A 23,687-nucleotide genomic window follows, 5' to 3' on the forward strand; every position below is an offset into this window, starting at 1 on the left:
GACATCTGGGAGCAATGTAATATGGTATTCATTTTTTAGCTTACCAAGCTCCTGTGCAGTGACTGTTTGTTGCGTGCTGCCATCACTACCATTTTCTGATAGCCTCCTGGTTAGTTTTCCTTGTGGACTGTCGTTCCGATGAGAGTTTGCTGCAGTTGTGGGCTGTGGGTCTGCTATTAATGGCACCAACTCTTGGTTAGATTGGTGTCACTACTGATGCTGTCATATTTCATATATTGGCGGTGTGACGATTCTTATCTAGAGAGACTGTAACCTCACTCAGGTAGTTGCTTAAAGTTGGTTTGTACACGATGTACACTATATACAAGGTGGGCTACTGAGTAGGCACATCTCTCCTCAGTGCTGCCTGCTCCGTCTGCTGTACAGAGTCTCTAGCACATGACTGCTGATGTCACTGTTACATCATGGCCTACCTCACTCAGTACCATAACCATTCTATTAACCTAGTACACTACAGGTCTCATCGACCAGATGAGCTCAGTGGGCATGACAGGAGTTAGGAGAGAAACAAGAGAAAAATGTGAGTTCAGAGCAAAGGCTGCTTGGGGAGCCTTAGAAGAAGTTTGGCCAGGTGTTCTCGATCTTAGTGACAGAGAAGTTCATGAGCTCATGATACTTATAGTTAAGAGACTGCCGGGACCAGGCACTATGGCCAGGATTTTCCACTCCCTTTTGCAGCGGGCATCTTAATGGGCGGCTGTGGAAAATATCAGGAGATCGCAAAAATCGGTTTCACGTCACCATAAAACCAGTTTACAATCATCCGCTCCACCCATCAATGGCAGGCCGCGTTTCCCGCTGCCGCACATCAGGAACCTGGTTTCAATACTTTAGCATCTCACTATAAGCCTTCCTTGCTGGAATCATCGCCCCAGGTTGGATCCCGACGTGTTTCATAACTGAACATAAGCTATGTGCACCTGGTGAGCTGCACTTCACTCAGGATGTCAATGCTTGCTTGCCTACCTTGCTTCAGGCAGCACTCACGGTCATCAGCGCCAGGCTTTGCAGGCAGCACCACATTGCTTTTAGCGGGGGTCACAGACAGGTCTCTAGCTACCGGAGCAGCGGTAAGTTGGAGGTGACTTTTCAATGGCTGCAGGGCTAGGGCTTACTTGGGGAAGGGGGGTATCCGAGGGGGTGTGTGGGGACACATGTTGATCTGTGCAAGTGGTCTCAAGATGATGTGGGCTGAGGAAGCTGTCTCCAGAGGAGATATGGCCAGGTGGAGATATGAGGGTATGTGTGTGAGAGAGAGGGAGTGGTGATGTCCCTTGAGCTGGCAGTGAGTGAGATGCCATTGAATGTGTGATGGCCTTGAGAGTGTGAGTTTAGAGTGATGAGATGGTTGCCTCGCCCTGGTGGCACGGATGAGATCATTCATCCTCTTTCTGCACTGGATGGCCAACCTCTTCTGTGCAGCATTGGCACTGACCACCTCTGGCAACGCCTCCCGAACCAGAGTGGTGAGATTTCTGGACCTCCTGCAGCCAGAGCAGGGGTACAGGACATCATGGATCACGGTGGGCCTCCAGGCATTCCAGGAATGAGCCACTGAACTCTTCTTGGCTTTTGTGTCCATGTCTTCACTGGAGCAGTCCTGAACTGCAAGCATTGAGAACAGTGTTCGCGGCTGCAGTTTAGGTATGGCAACTGGAGTGAGGAAACGGTGAGGTAATGGCATGGTGGATGATTCAGAGGCCGCCCACCAATGATACGGCGCATTTCCTGAGCCTGCATAATTAGTGAGATGGGAAGCTGACGATACGGCGCAAAAATCTGCTCTTGCAGCCGGCGGGAAGAACGTCTTTTTTCTGCCTGCCGCCACACTTAATGCAAGGTTTCCCCTTAATGAGGAGAGGCAATAGCATAGTGGCGTTGTCGCTGGATGAGTAATCCAGAAACCCAGGGTAATGCTCTGAGGACCCAGGTTCGAATCCTGCCATGACAGATTGTGGAATTTGAATCCAATGAAATTCTGGAATTAAAAAGTGATGAATGTCCTTTAGGGAAGGACTCCAGACCCACAGTGTGGTTGACTCTTAAATGCCCTCTGAACTAGGGCAATTAGGAATGAGTAATAAATGCTGGCCTGGCCAGTGATGCCCTGCAGGCTTCCAAACCCTGTCATTTGGCTCAACTTGGGGGCAGAGGGTCAGAAGTCCACACTGTCTGGGGAATAGTCACTCATTGTGAATGTGATTTCCCCCAGACAGGCTGAATAATGGCTGAAGGGGAGTCTCCCAAAGCTGGAGGGTAATCTGGGGCCCTTTCAGCTTGAAATTAGCAGCAGGCTGTAATGGCAGATAAATGTGAGAGAAAAAGAGAACACTTCAAAATGGAGATGTCCCCTCTATAATTTTTTTCCCCCCCAAGTTTAAATTAAAAATGGCCTTTGCAGCTAGGCCATTATTGCAAGGTGGGTGGATGGCAGGAAATCTCTCTACAGGGTGACCTACAGCTGCTATTGCATGCAGGCAGGCAGGAAGGGACTCTAAGCCTGCCTGGAGAACTGGAGCCCAGCAGTCTGCCACTGGGAGGCCATCTCCAGTCAGCTTAATCTGCCCCTGCTGCCTCTGGGACACTGGAGGCCAACAGGAAAATCTCAGTCAGCCTCCTTTGATAGGCCTTAAGTGGCCCTTTACAAGCCAGGTCAGCTACCAAACACGTGCAGGCGACTAGCCCTGCTGCCTCCTCACCCCACCTCAGGGAAAATTGCCCAGGGGTGTGGTGGAGCTCAGGAATCAGCACACTGGCGGGCACTGCTATCCTTAGCAGCTGCCCACTTCCGTTCCCATCTCCAGTGGGGGCTCACAATCAGGTGGGAGTTCCTTTCACTGGGCCAAGAATTCCCACATATATCTCACAGCAGAGACTGTATTCCCACAGCAATGTAGCAGAGTCAGAGAGGAGTTGCATTGGGACCGAGAAGCAAGATCATTAAGGAATGAAGTGGCAGAAATTTCCCTTGAGGCAGCAAATTCATTGTTGCATTATGAAGCTCATTAAAGCTACCCAAGAGTAAAAAGTACACTAGTTTATGTACAGTATGAATGCCTGACTTTATCCTCATCAGACAGCATTCCAGATGGATCCTTCATTAAAACTGTCTGGCCTCTTCAGCATTTATAATGATGCACAGGAATTCGGGGGGAAGCGATGGCATAGTGATATTGGCACTGGACTAATATTCCAGAGGGTAATGCTCTGGGGACCTGGGTTCAAGTCCCACCACGGCAGATGGTGAAATTTGAATTCAATAGAAATGAAGGTGACCATGAAACCATTGCTGATTGTCATAAAAACCCATGTAGTTCATTAATGTCCTTTAGGGAAGGAAATCTACCGTCCTTACCTGGTCTGGCCTACATGTGACTCCAGACCCACAGCAATGTGGTTGACTCTTAAATGCCCTGTGAACAAGGGCAATTAGGGTTGGGCAATAAACGCCGTTAATTGGCCAGCCAGCGGGAAATGGCAGTCGGGGGTCCATTTCCCATCTGTTCCCAGACCCGCCGATCACTTGTGCCCGATGAGCACAAAATTCAGGCCTTTAGTTTTATGGTTTTAGAAAAACAAATGGTATCTTCATGTTGCACATTGCAGAGAATGTAAATTCTTTCCTAAAATTGAAGTGGTTTGGTTCACTATTTACATAGCAGAAATCATAGAATCATTGAATGGTACAACGCAGCAGGAGGCCCTTCAGCCCGTCATGCCTGTGCTGGCTGTTTGAGAGAACAATTTAATTAATCCCATTCTGCTGGCTTTTTCCATATCCCTGCAATTTTTCCCCTTCAAACACAATTGAATTCTATTTTGAAGGTTACTGTTGAATCTGCTTTCACCATCCTTTCAGGCAGCGCTTTCCAGGACGATATTTTTTAAAAAGATTCTCGTCTACAATCTGGTTCTTTCGCCAATTACCTTAGATCTGTGTCCTCTGGTTGCTGACTTTTTTGCCACGGGAAACAGTTTGCCCTTATTTACACTATCAAAACACTTCATTAACTTGAACGCTTCTATTAAACCTCTCTGTAATTTTCTTTGCTTTAAGGTGAGCAGCCCCAGCTTCTCTATTCTTTTCATGTAACTGGAAGCCCTCATCCTGGGAGCCATTCTAACAATGCACCCTCTCTAAGGCCTTAACATCATTTCAACAGTTTAATGACCAAAATTGGTGCAATACTCCAGCTGGAGCCTAACCAATGTTTTGCAGAAGTTCGTCATAACTTCCTTGCTTCTGTTCCTTATGCATCTATTCATAAAGCCAAGGGTCCTATATGCCTTTCCCTTTGAAAAACCCTTCTCAACTTCTGCTGCCACTTTCAAAGATTTCTCATGTACCACTATCAGATCTATCTCCCCTTAAAAACTGTACCATTTAGTTGCCTCTCTTCATTCTTCCTTTCACAATGCATCACTTCACACTTCTCTGCAGTAAGTTGCCTCAGCCATGCAATAGCCCATTTCAGCAGTCTACTTCCTCCTGGAAGTTTGCTACTATCCTCTTGTTTACCATATTTCCACGTTTAATGTCAGCTGCAAACTTTCAAATTATGCCTCCCGTGCCAATGTCAATAATATATAATCAAAAACAGCAGCGGTCCTAACACCTGGGATCACCACTGTAGACTTCCCTCCAGTCTTATAAAGAGCTAATCTTTCTGCTTACTGTCTCTTAGCCAATTTTACACCTATGCTATCACTGTCCCTTTAATTCAATCGGCCTCAGTTTTGCTAACAAGCCTATTATGTGGCATTTTATCAACACCTTTTAAAAGTTCATACGCACACATTAATCATAATACCTTTATCAACCTCTGTTATTTCATCAAAGAATACAATTAAGTTAGTCAAACATGATTTATCTTAACCAAGTCATGCTGACTGTCATTTATTAACACACATTTTTCCAAACACCAATGACCAATGAATTTTGTCTAGGATTATTGCCTCTAAAAGGTTCCCCACCATCAACATTAAGCTGATTGGTTGACAGGTGATCTCCTTTTTGCTCCCTTTTATGTTACCAGCTCATCTATTCTCACATTTTCTCTCCTTTTATTTACCTTACCTGTTTTCCTCTTTATGTTCTGTATTTTGCCTACAACTAAAACAACCTATATTTATATAGCACCTTTAATGTAATGAAACATCTCAAGGCATGTCACAGGAGCATTATGAAACAAAACATGACACCAAGCCACAGACGGAGATATTAAGTCTGATGACCAAATGGTTGGTCACAGGAGTAGGTTTCAAGAAGTTTCTTACAGGAGAAAATCAAGATAGAGAGGCAAAGAGGTGTAGAGAGGGAATTCCAGAGCTGGGGCCAAGATAACTGAAAACATGGCCACAAATGGTGGAGCAATTATAATTGGGAATGCACAAGAGACCAGAATTAGAGGAGCACAAATATCTTGGGGGATTGTAGGGCTGGAAGAGATTAGAGAGATGGGGAGGGAGTTGAGGCCTGGCTATGGAGGGGTCTAAAAATAAGGATGAGAATTTTAAAATCAAGACATTGCTTGACTGGGAGCCAATGTGGGTCAACGAACACAGGGTTAATCAAGGAATGGGACTTTCTGCGAGTTAACACTTGGAAAGAGTTTTGGATGACCTCAAGTTTATGGAGACCAGTCAGGAATGCATTGGAATAGTCAAGTTTGGAGGTAACGAAGGCATGGATGAGGAGTTCAACAGCAGATGAGCTGAGACAGGGGCGAAGTCGAGCGATATTACAGGGATGGAAATAGGCGTGTTAGTGATGGCATGAATAGAAGGTTGGAAATTCAACTCAGCATCAAATGTGACACCAAGGTTGCAAATAGACTGGCTTAATCTCAGACTGTTGAGTTTGACATTTATCAGAAGCCTCATTTTCTTTATCACTTTAATCTCTATATCCCTAGTCTTTCAGGGAGCTCTAGCTTTGAATGTCTTTCCTCCACCCTCATAGAACGGAAATTATAATAAGGGAATCAGGTAATTCAACCTGACCAGCCCAGCCAATACAAGAAAACAGTTCTAATACATTTACCCACCCTGTTCCTAAATTCTTGCAACCCCTTCACTTTCATTTACCTATTCAGTTTAATCTTGAATGTTAACATAGGCCTGGGTTTTTAGTCCAGAGGTGAGTTCTGAGAGGTGGGGAAAGGACGGGAAGTTTGTAAGGTTGAAAAACTGGGAAGGATGGGTTTCCCGAACACCCTGCACTGGTCAGGTAAGGAAACCTGCTTCACAAAGTGGCGGCCGAGGAGATCAGGCAGGTCTAGTGATGGGGTTCTGATTGCAGGGCTGAGGATTTCAATGGTGGTCAGAGGTGGGGAATGGACAGATTGCAGGGATGGGAGTTTTATTGGGTAGCTTGTTGTGCATGGGAGAAACACACTGCTCTTCCTGGCCTATAAGCAGTGCTGTGAAGACTCCTACATCATAGAATCTGCCCTTCTTGTCTTCTTTCAGCTGCTGGGTTTCCTGTGGCCTAGGAAACTGTGTGGTTGTTAAAAATAGAGCAACTGTTAAAATGAAGGCAAGCAGCCTTATTATAATATTTAAATGATCAACCCACATCTTGCAAGCAGATTGGTCGCCTCCCCCTTGTTCCGCCTCTGTTAAAACCAGAAGTGTATGGGTTAGGCTCCTGTTTCAGAGTTTTTGAGTTATAACATCTCACCCAGCACTTTTTTGAGAGTTAAGATTCAGCTCATAGTTTCTGCTTCAAAACTCTGAATTTTGAAGTGAATTCCATACAACTCTCTGGCCTGAATTTTACCCTTGACGGGTGAGCATGATTGGCGGGCCCGCGACAGGTCAGGAAATGGGCCCCCGCCCACAATTCCATGCTGGCTGGCCAATTAAGACCCACCCAGCGTGAAACACATCCTCCCAATGGTTGGGAAGGGGGCGGGGACCTGTTGGCCACTGGGTCCAACGGCGACTCGGAGACCGGTTTAAAAACGGCACAGGCAGCTCCTTGAAGGCTGCCAGGGAAGAACGTATCTTCTGCGTTGTGAACACTGAAGTTATGGCATCAAGTGCGGCTGGAGATGCCAGGCGGTAGGGCAGGTAAGGTGGGCACTCGGCCCCCTTGTTTTCATGAGTGCCTTGCGGTCCTCCTGGAGGAGGTGGCTGCCAGGAGGGACACCCCTGTCCCCAGGGATGGAAGGAGGAGGCCACCGCACCCAACAAAAAGAACTTGGGAGGAGGTGGCAACCAAGGTCAGCAGCCACAATGTTGTGCGGCGCACATGGGTGCAGTGCCACAAAAGGACTAACGACTTGCTGCACTCGGGAAGGGTGAGTACCATGTTGGCATGGATCAGTGTTGAAGTGTTAAGGTCTGGTCCTCCCCCCCCATGGAGTTCAGGGGTGTTAAGTCAATGACACTGGAGCTGGCTAAGGGGGTGAGCCCTGGCTGCTTGGACTGAGTGCCTTGTGGCTCAAGGACTATGACTAGCATGTGCCCTGCAAGGTGTTCCTCAGGTGGGGCTGGCCAGCTGCAATGGCGCTGCAGGTAGAGATGGGATTAATCAATGCTCCTCTGTCCTTTCAGGAGAAGACGACCCATAATAACATTGAAAGATCATGGACAGGCGGAGGCCCCCCTAACCTCCAAATCCTTACAAGATTTGAGAAGGATACCTTGGAGCTGGAGAGGCGCCACACACCTCGGTCAACCGGCCGTGGAGAGGCTGGGGTGTCAGACGAAGGTAAGAGTGCAGTGCACAGAGGTGAGAGTTTTGGATGGTGCAGACATTCTTGTGTAGTCTCATCATTGATGGGAGCCTCAAAATTGGATTCCCCATTGATCACTGAAAGACGATGGCACCATAATGCAGATCTCCATGGTCTCACCAGGGTGCCTAGCATGCACAGTGACAGCGTGATGACTTAAACTAATGACATGTTGTTGTTCTCCCTTAGATTCGCACTCAATCGCAGGACCCTGAAGAGCCACCCTTGATGTCAAAGGCTTTACATGCACCAGTGCAGATATCAGCACCTCGGTGGGTGTTAGATCCTCAGCTAGAATGTCGGAGCACTGCGGTAAGGGCACTTCACACTCGCTTGAGGAGCAGGCGGAGGCAGAGAGTGCCCAGGGCGCCGGCAGTCAGAGGACTGCTGGAGACCAGGACGATGCTGAGCCGAAGGCAGATGATGAACCTCTGAAGTGGTCCATTAGGAAGCAGATGCTGGATATCCAGCAGGATGTGCAGGAGGATCTGGCGGAGATCCATGAGGGTATGCGTGCCATGGTCTCTGTTATGGAGGAGTCCAAGTGGAGCATGAGCATTGTGTTGACCCTCATTGACGAGCGCACTGCTTCCTCCATTGAGAGAGTAGCGACTCTCATTGAGAGGCACCTCCAGGGACAGAATCAGAGGTTCCTGGGGTTGCACTCGGACCTACAAGCCCTCACACAGGCAATGATCTCAGGTGGCTTCAGTGCCAGTGGGAGATGGATGAGGCACCCAGTAATCCAGCTAGGTGCCCGTCCATCAATGGTGAGCAGGGAGGTTCAGAGTGACCTCATTTGGTGCATGAGCTGCTTGTCATCTCTGCGGGCTCCTCTCAGGGAGCTCTGGATGATGGCAGCAGCTCCTCCGCCCCTCTGCCAGTGACCGTGGCATTTGATGAGGCTGCGGCAACTGGGGAGATGCCAGCCATGGCACTGGCCGCTCCCTCCCAGGCGGGGCCAGCACGGGCTCCACTGGCCAGAGGACGACCGCCAAGGTCATCAAGGCCAACAGGACAGCAGGGTCAGCAGGCTGCCTCCACTGCTGCTGCCAGAGATGGGGGATTGGTGGGGGAGCATCAAGACATAGCACTCGCAAACTTAAGTTTAAGGCACCATGAGGACAAGGGGGACTGTTCACAGGTGATCTTCTATTGTGTAATGTCTTGTTTATGTTTTCTGGTCTGGGAATTAAGACCAGAGAAGGCGACGTTAATTTTTTTGGATTGAGATAAATTTTGTTTTTGTCCTAATGGCCTGAGTATGCTTCGCCTTAGCACTTTTTTTGCTGCAGGGTATGTAATGCAGGATATTAGTGGCTCTAAACTTTATTGCACAGGCACCGAGTGGACTTTGGGTTCAAATGAAAGGGTCATTTCAGACATCCGGGGTGGAGTCAGCAGCGGTTGAAGCTGATCTTTGGCAGCCTAGCTGAAGGAGCGTTGAATCAAGGCGTCCCTGGTATCCCTGCCTCCCTGAAGGATGCAGAGGTCTGCCTCCATGCCCACAGCATTCTCCTCATCATGCTCCTCTTTGACTCACTACTGGATTCATCCTCTGTGGCCTGTGGGTCTGCATCAAGATTCTCTTCCTCCAGTGGGTCCTCCTTGCCAGAGCCAGATTGTGGAGGGTGCAGCTAGTGGCCATAATCAGTGACACCCACTCTGGAGGGTATTGTAGTGCTTCCCCTGAACAGTACAGGCATCAGAAGCATATCTTCAGAAGACCTATGGTTCTCTCTATCACTGCCATTGTGGAGGCATAACTCCCATTATAATGCTGGTCTGCCTCTGTTCTTGGGTGGCAGAGAGGCGTCATAAGGCAACTTTCCAACGGATAGCCCCTGTCACCCAGCAGCCATCCATCTAGTCGGGCTGAAGTACTGAAGTGCCTCGGCACCTGAGAGTGTCTCAGGATAAAGGCATCATGGGAGCTGCCAGGGTACCTTGCACAGACTTGCAGGATCTGCATCCTGTGATCACACACTATCTGCACGTTCATGGAGTGGAAGCCCTTCCTGCTGACAAAGGCACCCGGCTGACCCGCTGATGCCTTGATGGCCACATGTGTGCAGTCGATTGCACCCTGGACATGGGGGAAGCCAGCAATCGCTGCAAAGTCTCTGGCTCATTCTGCCTGGCTGGCCTTGTCCATACGGAAGTGGATAAATGTCATGACCCGCCTGAACAGAGCTTCCGTCACCAGCTTGACACCACTGTGGACAGCTGATTGGGAGACTCACACAGATCCCCTATTGACCCCCAGAAAGAGCCAGAGGCATAGGAGTTGAGGGCCACTGTGACCTTCAGAGCCACTGGCATGGAGTGTCCACCCACACATTTGGAGGTGATCTCAGGCCCAATCGCCTGACAAATGGAGGTCACGGTCTCCCTAGAGTGGCGGAGCCTCCTTCAGCATTGCACCTCGAACATATTGAGGTAGCTGCATCGCCGCCTGTAAAGCATGGCAGCAGGATAGTGGCATCTTCTGCAGCCCCTTCCACCTTGGACTACCTGTTGGCCCTGAGCCCCTTGTGCCTGTGCCTCTTCTCCCGCAGGTCGCTCCCCTGGAAGCTGCATTGGGACACCTGGCCTCCTCTCCCTTCTGTCCCTCTCTTCCTCCTCAGAGGAGGTGCGCTATTTTATGCCTGATCGGGTCGGGTGTATGCCTGCCCCCACGGCGTTAAATTCTGCCCTCTGCAAAGAAGTTTCTCCTACCATCTGCTCTGAATCTTTTGTATTTATTCTTGTATGTGGCCCCTTGTACTTGACGCTCTCAACTATTGAAACTATATTTTTCTTCTTCAAGCATTGCCTTTCAACATCTCTGATTCATTTCCAAATATCATTCTGATACTGTTCACTGTTATTTCAGTGCCAGTTCCCATTTGCTCAGAACTGCAGAAGTACAAGTCCTCTTGTTTGTTCCAGTTTTTCGCAGACTTGTCAGGGCATAAGAGGAAGGCCATCACCTGAACAACAACTTTGATTTCAACAGAGGCTGAAACCAAAAGAATGTTTTTATTTTTGTTTCTTCATGTGCATTCTCAGGACAATGCTGAGAGTTGCCTGCAGCTCATTCACACACTGCTATTACTGAGTCTGTTGTGTTATTGATTTCAGCAACTGAATGTTTCATTATTTATCTTGATGGAATGTTGACCACCAGCATAAACACTGCAGGTATTTTTTTCAAAAAAGAGCTCCTGCTTACAATCAATTTTGGAACTGAAGCTAAAAACCTGCCATTCCAGCATGCATTTTCTTCACAACCATGGTAACCTCTAGATTTTTTTTCCAAATAAAATTATGTATAATTTATAAAAGTCACTTAAAAATAGCAAACATTCCTGTGTTTCATTTAGTTTATAAAAATTAAGTTAAACTGAAATTTAAAAAATTAAATTCTTTTAAAAGTTACAGAAAGATTCTTCTAATTTGTTCTTGGTATGTGGGAGATTCTAGTCAGGCTGATGTTGCCGAGGGGATACTGATGGGTCTTCTCCTTTAACTTCAGCAGTCCTGTGCTGATGGTGCTCCTGCAATATTCTCAGAATCACACAGTGTAGAAGAGGCCCTTCGGCCCATCGAGTCTGCACCGACACGTGAGAAACACCTGACCTACCTATCTAATCCCATTTACCAGCACTTGGCCCATAGCCTTGAATGTTATGACGTGCCAAGTGCTCATCCAGGTACTTTTTAAAGGATGTGAGGCAACCCGCCTCCACCACCCTCCCAGGCAGTGCATTCCAGACCGTCACCACCTTCTGGGTAAAAAAGTTTTTCCTCACATCCCTCCTAAACCTCCTGCCCCTCACCTTGAACTTATGTCCCCTTGAACAGCTGCTCCCTATCCACCCTGTCCATGCCCCTCATAATCTTGTACACCTCGATCAGGTTGCCCCTCATAATCTTGTACACCTCGATCAGGTCGCCCCTCAGTTTTCTCTGCTCCAACGAAAACAACCCAAGTCTATCCAACCTCTCTTCATAACTTAAATGTTTCATCCCAGGCAACATCCTGGTGAATCTCCTCTGCACCCCCTCCAGTGCAATCACATCCTTCCTATAATGTGGCAACCAGAACTGTACACAGTACTCCAGCTGTGGCCTCACCAAGGTTCTGTACAACTCCAACATGACCTCCCTACTTTTGTAATCTATGCCTCGACTGATAAAGGCAAGTGTCCCATATGCCTTTTTCACCACCCCACTAACATGCCCCTCTACCTTCAGAGATCTAATGGACACACATGCCAAGGGCCCTTTGTTCCTCAGAACTTCCTAGTGTCATGCCATTCATTGAATACTTCATTAGGAAGGGAAATTTGGGATTTTGATCCAGTGATAATGAGGGACTAACAATATGTATTCACCAGGACAGTTTTGTGACTTGGAAGAGAACTTGGAGGTGATGGCATCCCTTGTCCTTTCTTTGTGGTTGAATTCAGATGAAAGGGAGTTTCTGTCTACGGGGTCTTGATGAGCTGCTGCAATATTTTCTACACATACAGAAGTCAGAGCAATTAATCACTTGAGCAGTATGGAACTGCTCTATCCAGGATGGCATTGAATTTTGAACATTATTGAGGCTGCACCCATCCAGACAGCTGGTGAGATTTGAGCTTTGCAAATTGCAGAGAAGATTTAATGGGTCAAGAGGTGATACATAAATATCTAGCCTCCGCCCTGCTCTTGTAGCCATGATACTAATAATGGCAGGTTCTTTTAAGTTTCTGGTCAACCATATCCCCTGGATGCTCGTAGCTGGAGGACATGGCAATAAGAGTCATAACAAAGGTCACTGGGAGATAGTTGGGGTTTCTTTTGTTCAACAGTAATTGATCATAAGAAATATTGAACAGGAGTAGACCATTTGGCCCCTCGAGCCTGCTCCATCATTCAAGAAGATCATGGCTGATCTGATTGTGGCCTATGGTCCACTTTACTGCCGCCCGCCCGCTTGCCCCTTCAAACACCCACCTCTGCCTCCCCTCAGCCCTCGACTCCCTTGTAGATCAGATATCTGTCCAACTCTGCCTTGAATATATTAAATGACCCAACATCCAATGCTCTCTAAGAGAATTCCAAAGATTAATGACCATCTGAGAGAAGAAATTCCTCCTCATCTCCATCTTAAATGAGAAACTTCTTAATTTTAAACTGTGCCCCCTAATTCTGGATTCACTCATGAGGGGAAACCTCCTTTCAACCTCTCCTCTGACAAGCCTCTTCAGAATCTTATGTACTTCAATATGGTCACCACTCATTCTTCCAATCTATTAGTTAGCCAATCTTCTATACATGCTGATATATCACCTCCAACACCAGGAGCTCTTGTGTGGTAACCTTTTATGTGGGCCCTTAATGAATACCTTTTGGAAATACAAATACTCTGCAGCTGCTGGTTCATCTTTATCCACCCTGCTTGTTACATTCTCAAAAAATTTGTCAAACATGATTTCCCTTTCATAAGGGTGTGAATATTACCTGGCAGTCAAGTGGCTACAAACTCTGACGTATTTATATCTCACTTTAAATTACCCCTGGATATTTTCTATTTCAGCAGACAGAGATACAGCTGAGGGCAGAAGGGGCCTGAGGAGTGTGGCACCTGAAAGAAGAGAGAAGTGACACAACAAGCTGGAGTGGGCAGAGGTAAACAGATTCTTGTTACGCAAGGGAATCAAAGGTTATTGGGGGTAGATAGGAATTCGAAACACATACAGATCAACTACGACCTTATTGAGCAGCGGAGCCGAATAGGGCTGATGGCCTACTTCTGTTCCTACTTCATAAGTTCGTAACTTCTTAAACATATTCTTCATATTACCAGAGGAAAGCAAACAGAATCTGCACCAGCATTCAGAGCCCAGAATAATATTTTAATATTTGAGATGGAGCTCAAAAGACAAAAATATACTTAAAATAAAAATTGTGGTATATTGTAAGCAGCGGAATACACCATCATGCAATTGTGCAGGGGCCCCTTTCTGAAATCCTGAGTACATCCTGATTTTTCTCATCCCTAAGAGGGAGGCCACTGTAGTACTCCCTTGGTTCATATCTGCTTCTTCCACACACACTAGGGATTAAATCTGAGACTGTTCTACTCTGTATGGATCCTTATTCCAGTTTATGCTGCATCTGTAGCTATCATAGAAAAGTAGGTCACAGTGACTTTCGATTCAGAACCTAAGATCCTGTAGAACCCAAGTGCAAAGTTCTCCGAAAAGATGGATCAATTTATTAACAAAAAGCTGCTTCACAATCTTTTTTTTTCCAGATTTCGGGGTGTCACAGCAATTTCTACATCAACACTCAAAGAACACATGCTCAAGTAACAACACAGTCCCCTCACCATGAGCTGCTTTCTTCTGGTGCTAAACCCAATATCACTTTCTGTAGCTGGGTTCAGAATGTCGTCATTCTTGGGAATCTGCTTCAGTGCAATCTGATTAGGAAGCATGTGCTGTATCCGTGAGGTTAGCAGAAGAATTCAAAATATTTTTTGCTTTCTCTCGTCTCTCAACACGATTCACAGATGATGGGGAAGCCAGCTCAAGTTACTGATGTCTGGTATAGATGAAATTAAATTCCATGGCTGCTTGGCATCGCACTGAGTTCTAAGCATATCTGATGCTGTTATGCTGCTAAACTGTTCTTACAATGCTTGAACACTTTTCTGTAGTGTGGACAGGGAGAAGATTATGAGCCTCTGTTTATTTCTCTTCTTCTCCTCCTGAATGTTAGTGACTCATGCTGAGGTATGGGTCCATGGGTGATTTAATTGGTTAAGTGGCCATTCTACAACACAAACGTGGGCAGTAAATGCCCACTCATAGTTTTTTATGTGGGTCTTTACAACTTGGTCCTGTCCACATGCCACACGCTTTACAGCAGAGATCACTGGATAACCCATCAGAATGCGGGTACTGCGTCATTAACCTCTCACCACTTTCCCAGCACAGAGACAGTTGTAGCACTCTTAACCCTGCCCCAGGCTGAGATCAGTTAACTCAACACAGAATTCAGGACTGAATCTGGGGCTCTCATAGTCTATAGGGTTCAGTACCAGCCCATGTTGTACACTGATCTACTGAGCCATCAGAACAGCCACACCGTGTACTCCAACCTGAAAGTATACATTTAGGGTTCTCCAATTCATACCAAACCATTATCTAAGTAACCACATTTCTTTTCAAACTCAGTCTTGGCTTGGCAATGCAATCTTAAACCCCAGTTTGAATTGGGCTGGAAGGCACCTGGAGGAGAATATTTATGAAGATAATTTGTTTACAAGTTCCTAGTGCAAAGTTACTGCAAATTAGATTTTCTCCTACATTTCTAATTATCTGTAAACTTTGGAAATGTCACTTTTCTTCATTTTGCCTTTCAGTGAAATCTGGCTGGTACTGATTCCTCAGTGTTTATTCCATACCCTACACGTCCTTGCTGTGTACTGACACAAGGTATTGTGCACTGCACTGAGAGTTTACCTGATTGATTTGTTTGCGGGAGTTCTTCTCCTTTGGGGAGGACCAGTTTACATTTAGTGTGTCTGTGAAGTCTTCATTCCACTGTGGACAAAACACATGATCATTCAACAAAGTACCCAGTGTAGGTATACCAGCACTCAATGCATTTTATACACTACATGAGTGACTACATTTCAAAAGTAATTAATTGGCTGTAAAGCGCTTTGGGTCCTGTGGTCCTGAAAGGTACTACATAAATGTCTTTCTTTTTTTACACAGAGCCATTCCAAGGTTCCCTCGAATAAAGCAACAGGCGGAATCTTGTGCTCTCTCTGGGCCAAGTTTGAATGCTGGGAAGGGCATTTCATTAGTCAGTAGGGTGGCTCCCCGCCACCAATTGAGGCGCTTAAGTAGGCAATTAATGTCCTCCTAGCTGATTAAATGAATGACATTTAAAGCCCATAAGTGCCTCATCCTACCACCACTGGTATTAATCTAGGGGCGGATGGGTGAGGGGGGCCGCCATACTTGAAGTTCGACAAGCAAATCTTGTTGGGGTTGCTTGCGCCTTCCGGAGGGGGTAGGCCCTTGTTCAAAGACACTCAGTGCCTGATTGACGGACCTGGCATTAGGAAGGTGAAGGTCCCACTGAGGACCAATGCCCCGTGCTCTTGCTGCCGAACTCCCTCCCCACCTCATCACCACGCCAGCCTCCCCGCCCCCACACCCCTTCCACCGTCACTCACCTCTGGCTTGGAATCCAGCAACGATAGGCATTGGGTGGGTGTCACACTAGCAGCAACCACCACCGCCCCTGTTGCGCTGCTGTTCAATAGAGCTGCCAGCCTCTAATTGGCCAGCGGCTCTTGGTGGACGGGACTTCTTCCCCCAGGGTCCTTGATCCCAGGGGAAGGCCTGCTGCTGGCCTGTCTCGATTGAAACAAGGCCTTTTCCTTAACTGCTTCCAGTACTTTAGTGACCAAAGTTGAATTTGGTGTGGCATCATCAGAGACCTACACCTTTGATAAGGTTGGCTCAGTTAAACTCTGATGTGGCATAGTGACAGCAATAACCAGATGGCAGGAAAAGCTGAGAAAATTAGATCAAGAAAGCATGCAGGATTCTTGGTTTTATAAATGGAGGCACAAAGTACAAAATCAAAGAAGTTCTGCTAAGCCATTACTATGTTTCCTACGTTACAACACTGAACACACTTCAAAACTACTTAATTGACGGTAGAAAGCCTTCAGACATCTTGAGGTGCTATATAAATGAAAGTTTTTTCTCTTTATTAAACAATGGTGAGGCCTCAGCAAGAGTGGAGTGTTCTTTAGGAAGGATATCATGGCCTTAGAGAGGGTGCAGAGCTGATTTATCAAAATGACACCAGGGGTGAGGCTCTTCAGTAATGTGGAGAAGACCACTGAAGATTGCTTTTCTTAGAACAGAGAAGGTTAAGAGGGGATTTGATAGAGGCATTCAAAATGGTAAGGAGTTTTGACAGTGAGTCAACCCAGTTTATGGCACTTGCTCTTCAAGCTAGGATGCCTGTCAAAATCCTTTGCCTATTGCATCATGACATAGTCGAACATGTTTGTGTCTGTGCCTACAGTGAGATGTCTGATGCTTTTATGGTAACCAGCAATGTAAAGCAAGGATGGGTTATGGCTCCCCAACTCTTCAATCTCTTCTTTGCTGCAATGATTAAGGAAGGCACCAAGGACATGTCTGAAGGCATCAACTTTAGCTTTCATTCAGGGGAGCTCTGCAATCTCTCCAGACTATGTGCCTCCACCAAAGTAACAAAGGCAGCAATCAGAGAGCCTCTGTATGCAGATGACTGTGCCCTAGCTGCCCACAAAAAGGACGACATCCAGGCTATAGCAAACAAATTCTCAAGTGCTGCCAAAATCTTTGGTTTCCAAATCAGTGTCTCCAAGACAGAGGTTATGTTTCAGCCAGCACCAAGCACATGCTATGAAGCACCAAACATAACCGTTGATGGCATGGTCTCAAGGCCAAAGAAAATTCTCATACCTTGTTAGTGCGCTCTCCAGGGATGTCACCATTGATGGAGACATCAACACATACAAACACACAAATTAGGATCAGGAGTAAACCATTCGGCCACTCGAGCCAGCTCCGCACCCAGAAAGCAAGTTCAGCCTATAGCCAACTCCATGACTGTGTCTGGAAGCAGCACAGTATTTAATAAAGTAAATATGGAGAAACTTTCCACTGGCAGGAGGGTCAGTAACCACTGGACAAATTTAAGACATGGGGAAAGGAACTAAAAGGTTGGTTTTGTTGTGCAGCAAGTAGTTTGGTCTGGAATTTGTGATTTAGAATGCAAGGCCTGAAGGAATAATGGAAGCAGATTTAATAGTAACTTTCAAAGGGGAATTTTATATACACTTGAAACAGTTCAAACTGCAGGGCTATGGAAAATGGTCAGAGGTATGAGCCTAATTAGATGTTTCTTTCAAAAAGCTGGGACAGGCACAATAGTCTGAATACCCTCATTTTGTGCTGTATGATCTAAATCTATAACAATGTGGAAAAACATTCCAAGGCACTTCCAGCAGCAAAATCAGATGAATATGGAGAGACAACAAAGGAGATATTATCAGGGGGTGACCAAAGTATTGGCTGAGGAGGTGTCTTTTATGGAGAGAATTAAAAGAGAACAGGGAAGTGGAAAAGTGAATTGTTTTAGAGAAAGAATTGTTGAGGATGGGGCCTAGACAGCTAGAGACACAGCCACCAATTGTGCGGATACACAAGAGACCGCGGTCACAGAAGCAGAGAGTTTAGGGGGCTGGAGGACATTATAGGAAAGGGCAGGGCCGTGAACAGATTAAACATATTGACGAGAATTTTAAATTTGAGGCATTAGGGAATCAGGAAACAACGTAGATCAGCATGGGAGAGGAATGATGGGGGAGCAGGACTGGGCATAGGATAGCACACATACAAGAGAGTTTTGAATAAGTTGATTTTCACGTTGTGTAATGAATGGGACGCCATCCAGCAGAACACTGTATAGTTGAATTTGGAGGCATTAGAGACATGGATGAGTGTTTAAATGGTAGAAGGGTAGAAGTAGGAATTGGGGTGGATTAAAAAAGCAACAATGTGCTCATGAACTCTGGATAGGAAAGGAACATTGGAAAGGAGTTGTACTTTGGAAAGCTAAAGGATTATTGGTGGTTCTTTTCTTTTGAAGGAGGAGCTGATGAGGGCAATTTTGAAAGTGAGAAAAACAGTACCCAAGGAGAAGCAGCCATTCCCTGACAGTTTTGAAGGTGAGAAAAATATTGGGCAGAACTTTCAGTCCCGCGGGCGGGGCAGGCTCACGTTAGACCCAATCGGGTGTAAAATCGCATGAGAAGGCGCCAGGCGAGCGTCCCGATGTCATCGCACACTCGTGCAATATTTCGCTCAGCGAGCACGCGCAAACGTCGGAAGCGCACCCGCCGACAATTAAGAGGGCAATTAAGCCCAATAATGGCGCAATTGTCTCTGATTTTTCATGGCCCGTCCAACCTTACAGTTGGCGGAGGGGCGAATCGGCCAGGCAAACTTTATATTTTTCGTCAAACCTCATCCAAGGGAGGAATGAAACTTCCATTATGATACAAAATAAAAATAACTATCTGTGGACAACATTTTTATCAGGTATATTTTCAGGTGCTTGTTTGTGATGCATGGACATTTTTTTGCAGCTTTTTAAACCTTTATTTTAGCCTTTTCAGGTCTGCAGCTCCCCGAGGCAGCTTTCTGCCTTCAGGGAGTTTTCTCGCAGCGCAGTGATGTCATCACCTGCCCTCTTCCCGCCCCCCCCCCCAACCCCAGCAGCGCTGAGCTTTTCGGTGCGTGTTTCAAGCTAGCTGGTCATTAATTGGCCGGCCAGCATGAAATTGCAGTCGGGGGTCGATCGCAGTCGGCAGTCCATTTCCCAACCGCTCCCGGGCTCACCGCTCGCACGTGCCCGATAAAGGTAAAATTCAGGCCAGTATCTAAACATAAGGAACCAGTTACATTGTCACCTAGCAAACAGGCCAAAAAAAGGGGATTTGAGTGGCCAGTGCAATGACTGAAAATGCTTCAGTGTTGCATCAATTTCCCTTCTGGATCGTTTACAGCCTTTTGCCCAACTAGTCTGACACCATTCTTTTCAGCTCAGTTATTCGTGTTGAATTCTATCTGTCACTGTTCTGCCCACTTACAAATGTTATCTAGGTCTTGTTGCGGTTCCTTTGCTGCTTCAACAGGTTCAGCGACCATTCCCTTCCTGTGTCCCACCTTCCCCCCCCCCCCCCTCCAACCCCCGTTTGTCATCTGCCAACATGACTGACCTGCACTGTATTGATGAATTCAGACACTCAGGGCTGGGTTTTCTTGCCTCTGTCCATATCAGAACAGAGGCAGACAGGCTTTAAAAATGACGGGTGGGGCACAATTTCAGGATTCCCCACCCCCATGCCATCATTGGCTATTTTTAGCACCGCAGGATAGGTAGTGAACCCGCACCGCTGACCTTGCTGTCTCCATTGTGGGGATTGGCATTTTAGAACCGCTGCTATTTTCATGGAATTGGGCCCATTCTGGTACACAACATGGTTCATGGCATCTCAGAAGGGTCGTGAACCATAGGGGAATCCTAGTCTAGAGTCAGAAACCTTTTGACAGGCAAGTTCAAAAGACGTTGCTTAATTCACATCTCATGATGTAATGCTGTATAGTAAGCTAAAGATGTTCTTAATACAGTGATTTTTAATAGGGCTTTGTTCAGAAAGGTACGTGACCATTAAACTGACCAGCATTTTGAAAGTGGAGATGTCTTCAGATGCATTCGAGTACATTATCCATGGATAAAGTGCTCTTCTGAATTGAACAGTGTTGAGATACAGATTTTACTGTGTCAATTGCACCCTGCACTTTGATCTTTTCATTGCTGGACAGGTCAGCCACCTGTTCAGCCTTTGAAGTAGTGCAACAGATGGAAAATTATAGACAGCACATCCACTGCTTCTGCAGATAGCTCTTTTAGAATCCCAGGATGTAGGCCATCGGGTCCTGGGGATTTGTCAAATTTTAGACTCTTGAGCTAATCTAGTACTTCTTCTCTGCTGATATTAATTACCTTACTCTTACTAGCCTCTAGGCTACCCTCTATTTCTGTTTGAGGAGTAATTTCTTCACTCAGAGGGTTGTTAATCTTTGGAACTCTCCAACCTCCCACGCTGTTGCCTTCGCCCCATCGCCCCCTGCCCCACTCACCCCCTGAGGACTGTAGGCTGTAGATGCTCGATGATAGAATAAGTTCAAAACGAGATCAACAGATTTTTGGAAACCAAAAAAAATCAAGGGATTTTGTTTAGGCTCAGAGATATGACACTTGTGAACCATCGCTGGGGTGTTCTATTAGTATGTCTCTATTTTTGATCTTCCGACATCAATAGCTTCCAGTCACCCCATTATAAATAAATTAAAGGACAAAAAAATGGATAAAGCATCCATAAATCATAACAAATCTGCAATATCCATGATTTTGTATTGCTGAAATATCGGCGTTTTATTTAGTCCATCTGTAAGGCTTCAAGATCTTATGGTCATTTTTCCACAGAAGGGATTTGAAAAAAAGAATTACTTTTAAATCTATTTTACATTACAGCACATACTCTTTTTTTAAAAAGAAACAGCACAGAGATAATGGGCGGAATCATCCCAGGTTTGCACTAAGTGCGGTACCGGGTGGGTAGAACGATGTTTTACCTGCCGGCAGCTATGGCGGGTTTTCACGCCGTATCGTCCCAAACCCACCACCTTATTTATACATTCCCAGGAAACACACCCTTTCCATGGCAGGCGAGCTCTTGTTCGCCCGCCCACCATCAACCCGCCGCTGCATCACGCCGGGCATCATATTTAAAGTCCAGCCACAAGCACACATCTCAGTGCTTCTAGCTCACCACTGCTGCATAGAAGACATGGTCCTGAAACTGAAGAAGACTGCAGCCCCCAGGTTCAGTGTCTTTTTGATGCAGTGGAGGCCTGCCGGGATGTCCTTTACCCCTGTTCTGGCTACAGCATGAGCAGCAACAGACTAACCCAGCTCGGGAGGTGGTGGCAACGGTGGTCAGCGCCAACGGCCTTCAAAAGAAGACAGCCACCTAATGCCTCAAGAGGATGAATGATCTCCTCCATCTGGTCAGAATGTCATTCTTCTCATCACTCTCAACTCACAAACCCATCAGACAGGGCCCTCACTCACTGCCAGTTCAAGGGACATCACCATTCACTCTCTCACACTCACCGTCATTGTCCTCACCCCATCCATGGGACCACTCACCACCCACACAGGCCAGGCATACTTATCACCTGGCCTGGCAGGTGCCCTGCTTACACTTTCTCCATCTCTATTCATGCAGGACAAGCTGACGCACAACAAGGGAGAGAGGTCGCAGACTGGTGGCGGAATGCCCGAAATTAATGTCCTCATGGATTTTGAAAACAGAGCTATCCAGCTGGCTAGTGAGGATCTGGACCAGCCCTGTGTTGGCGGTGAGGTCGGTGGTGCTCTACCAAGTGAGGGCCCAGCAGTAGAACATCCATCAGACAACCATGTTGTGAGTGATGTGTCCTGTTTCACAGGCCACTGCCATGCACCAATTTTCTCCCCTTGCTTTCACAGGCACATCCGCCAAACAGCTGACGGAGTTCATGACCCAGGGACTCCAATCAAGCCCCGAAGAAACCTCTGCAGAGGAATCTAGAAGCACCTTCCCTGAATCCCCATCACAGCGCTGACCCACACCCTCCACCAGCGCAGAGACACACCTTGGTGGGACCTAGCTTTAGAGTAGCCTCGGGATCGTAATCTGGTGAGCACATCACACCGTTCGATCCACGGCAGGGGGAGGCAGGGACTTCCCAGGTTTCTGGCACTCAGAGGACTGCTGAAGCCCACAACGTCGCTGAGCCCAAGTCAGGTGATGAGCCTCTGGGCTCGGCCATGTCACAGTTGTTGGAGCTGCAAAGGCAAGCTAGGGAACATCAGGAAGGGATGTCCGCTACACTCCTCAGATTGCAAGGCACGATGGTGGAGTCTGTCCGCCTTCAGGCCAAGGTGATAGCGCCGGCATGTCAACACACCGAGGTCAACACTGTTAGGATGGCGGCTGCCATGGAGACTGTGGTCCAGGACTTCGCTCCTGCACTGCTGCGCGGGCTGAACTCCATCACTGATGCCAAAGTTGGCCTCCAACAGTGTGTACGTGAGAGGGATGCTGGGCAGCTTGATCTCACTCTAGCTACCCCTGCTCCTCAAGGAGTCAGCCTGGGGCCCCCGCACACCCATAGTGAGGAGGATCAGCAGGTCCACACGCCAGGCCCATCCAACCAGTTGACTCAAGAGTGTCCGGCCCAACCGATTCCCCTCTTCCTATGACCTCAGCAGTTACAGCTCCATAGGACGAGGAAGGTGCCATTGCCACACAGCAGGTCGGGGCACTCCAAGTCTCGGCCCTCCAGAGGACGCCTGCAAAAGTCATCACAGACAGGGCATTGCAGTCAGCAGGCTGCCTCCACCTCCACTGTGGATGTCCAGGAAGTACCAAGACGTAGCGGCAGGGTTAGGAAAGTTAAGAAGAATTAGTTGTACAGTCTGGGCACGGCTGTTACTCACTTGTACATATTGTTCAGTATTGTCAATAAACTCCTAAGAATGTCTCTCTGCCTATGGCTCCTTGTTCGAATGAGCAGTGTTCTTGTCACTCAGATGTGAAACCTTTCTGCACAAGATAAAGGCAGGTGTCTCAGTCCAGGGCCTCTTCCCTGTGCTTTGTGCAGCTTTCAGACCCAAGTGATGGTCCTGTCTCACGCTCCCTGGAAACATTACTGATGCCTGCACCTTGGCGGTGCTTGTCATTGCTGCCAGAAATTTCATGGGCAGGCAGCCCAGAGTTCTCTCATTCTCTCCGTGTGCTCTCAGCACCTTTAAGGAGGGGCTGGCTCCCATCTCTTCAGCATCTGTGACCACTGATGCTATGCTCCAGCTCCTGAAAGGCTCAGGTGCTGAAGGCGGACAAAGGATCAGATGCTTCTAAAGTTTCAGGGCTGTGTCTCTATGATATGAGCCTGATCACAGAGCACAAGCGATCTGCCCTCAGCCAGACATTCTCAGAGGCTACGTGAAGATCTATGGAGTGTCCTCACTGCATATCATCATCATCCTCCTATTAGGGCCTCCACTGCATCTCCATGACAGGGGCATTCTCACAGAGGGTATTCGCACTGCCATGAACCAGACTGGAGTCGAACGTTCACAGATGCGATGTCTCAGAGGACTGTGAGACTGGAGGAGATTACAGAGATAGGGAGGAGGCAGGCCATGGGAGGCTTTTGAAAACAAAGATGAGGATCTTAAAATCAAGTTGCT

General features: G+C 47.1%; 1 protein-coding gene across 9 annotated transcripts in view; it reads right to left on the reverse strand.

The window, feature by feature from the left end:
- The window catches only part of ctif (CBP80/20-dependent translation initiation factor), a 276,809-nt gene that overhangs the window by 143,719 nt on the left and 109,403 nt on the right, over positions 1–23,687 (reverse strand). For all 9 annotated transcript variants that reach the window (XM_078552816.1, XM_078552814.1, XM_078552799.1 and 6 more), the window contains one exon: positions 15,266–15,346. In XM_078552816.1, coding sequence (XP_078408942.1) covers positions 15,266–15,346 — 81 coding nt within the window. The remainder of the gene's footprint in view (positions 1–15,265; positions 15,347–23,687) is intronic.

Source organism: Cetorhinus maximus, chromosome 1 (assembly GCF_964194155.1).
Source record: "Cetorhinus maximus chromosome 1, sCetMax3.hap1.1, whole genome shotgun sequence".
NCBI lineage: Eukaryota > Metazoa > Chordata > Chondrichthyes > Lamniformes > Cetorhinidae > Cetorhinus > Cetorhinus maximus.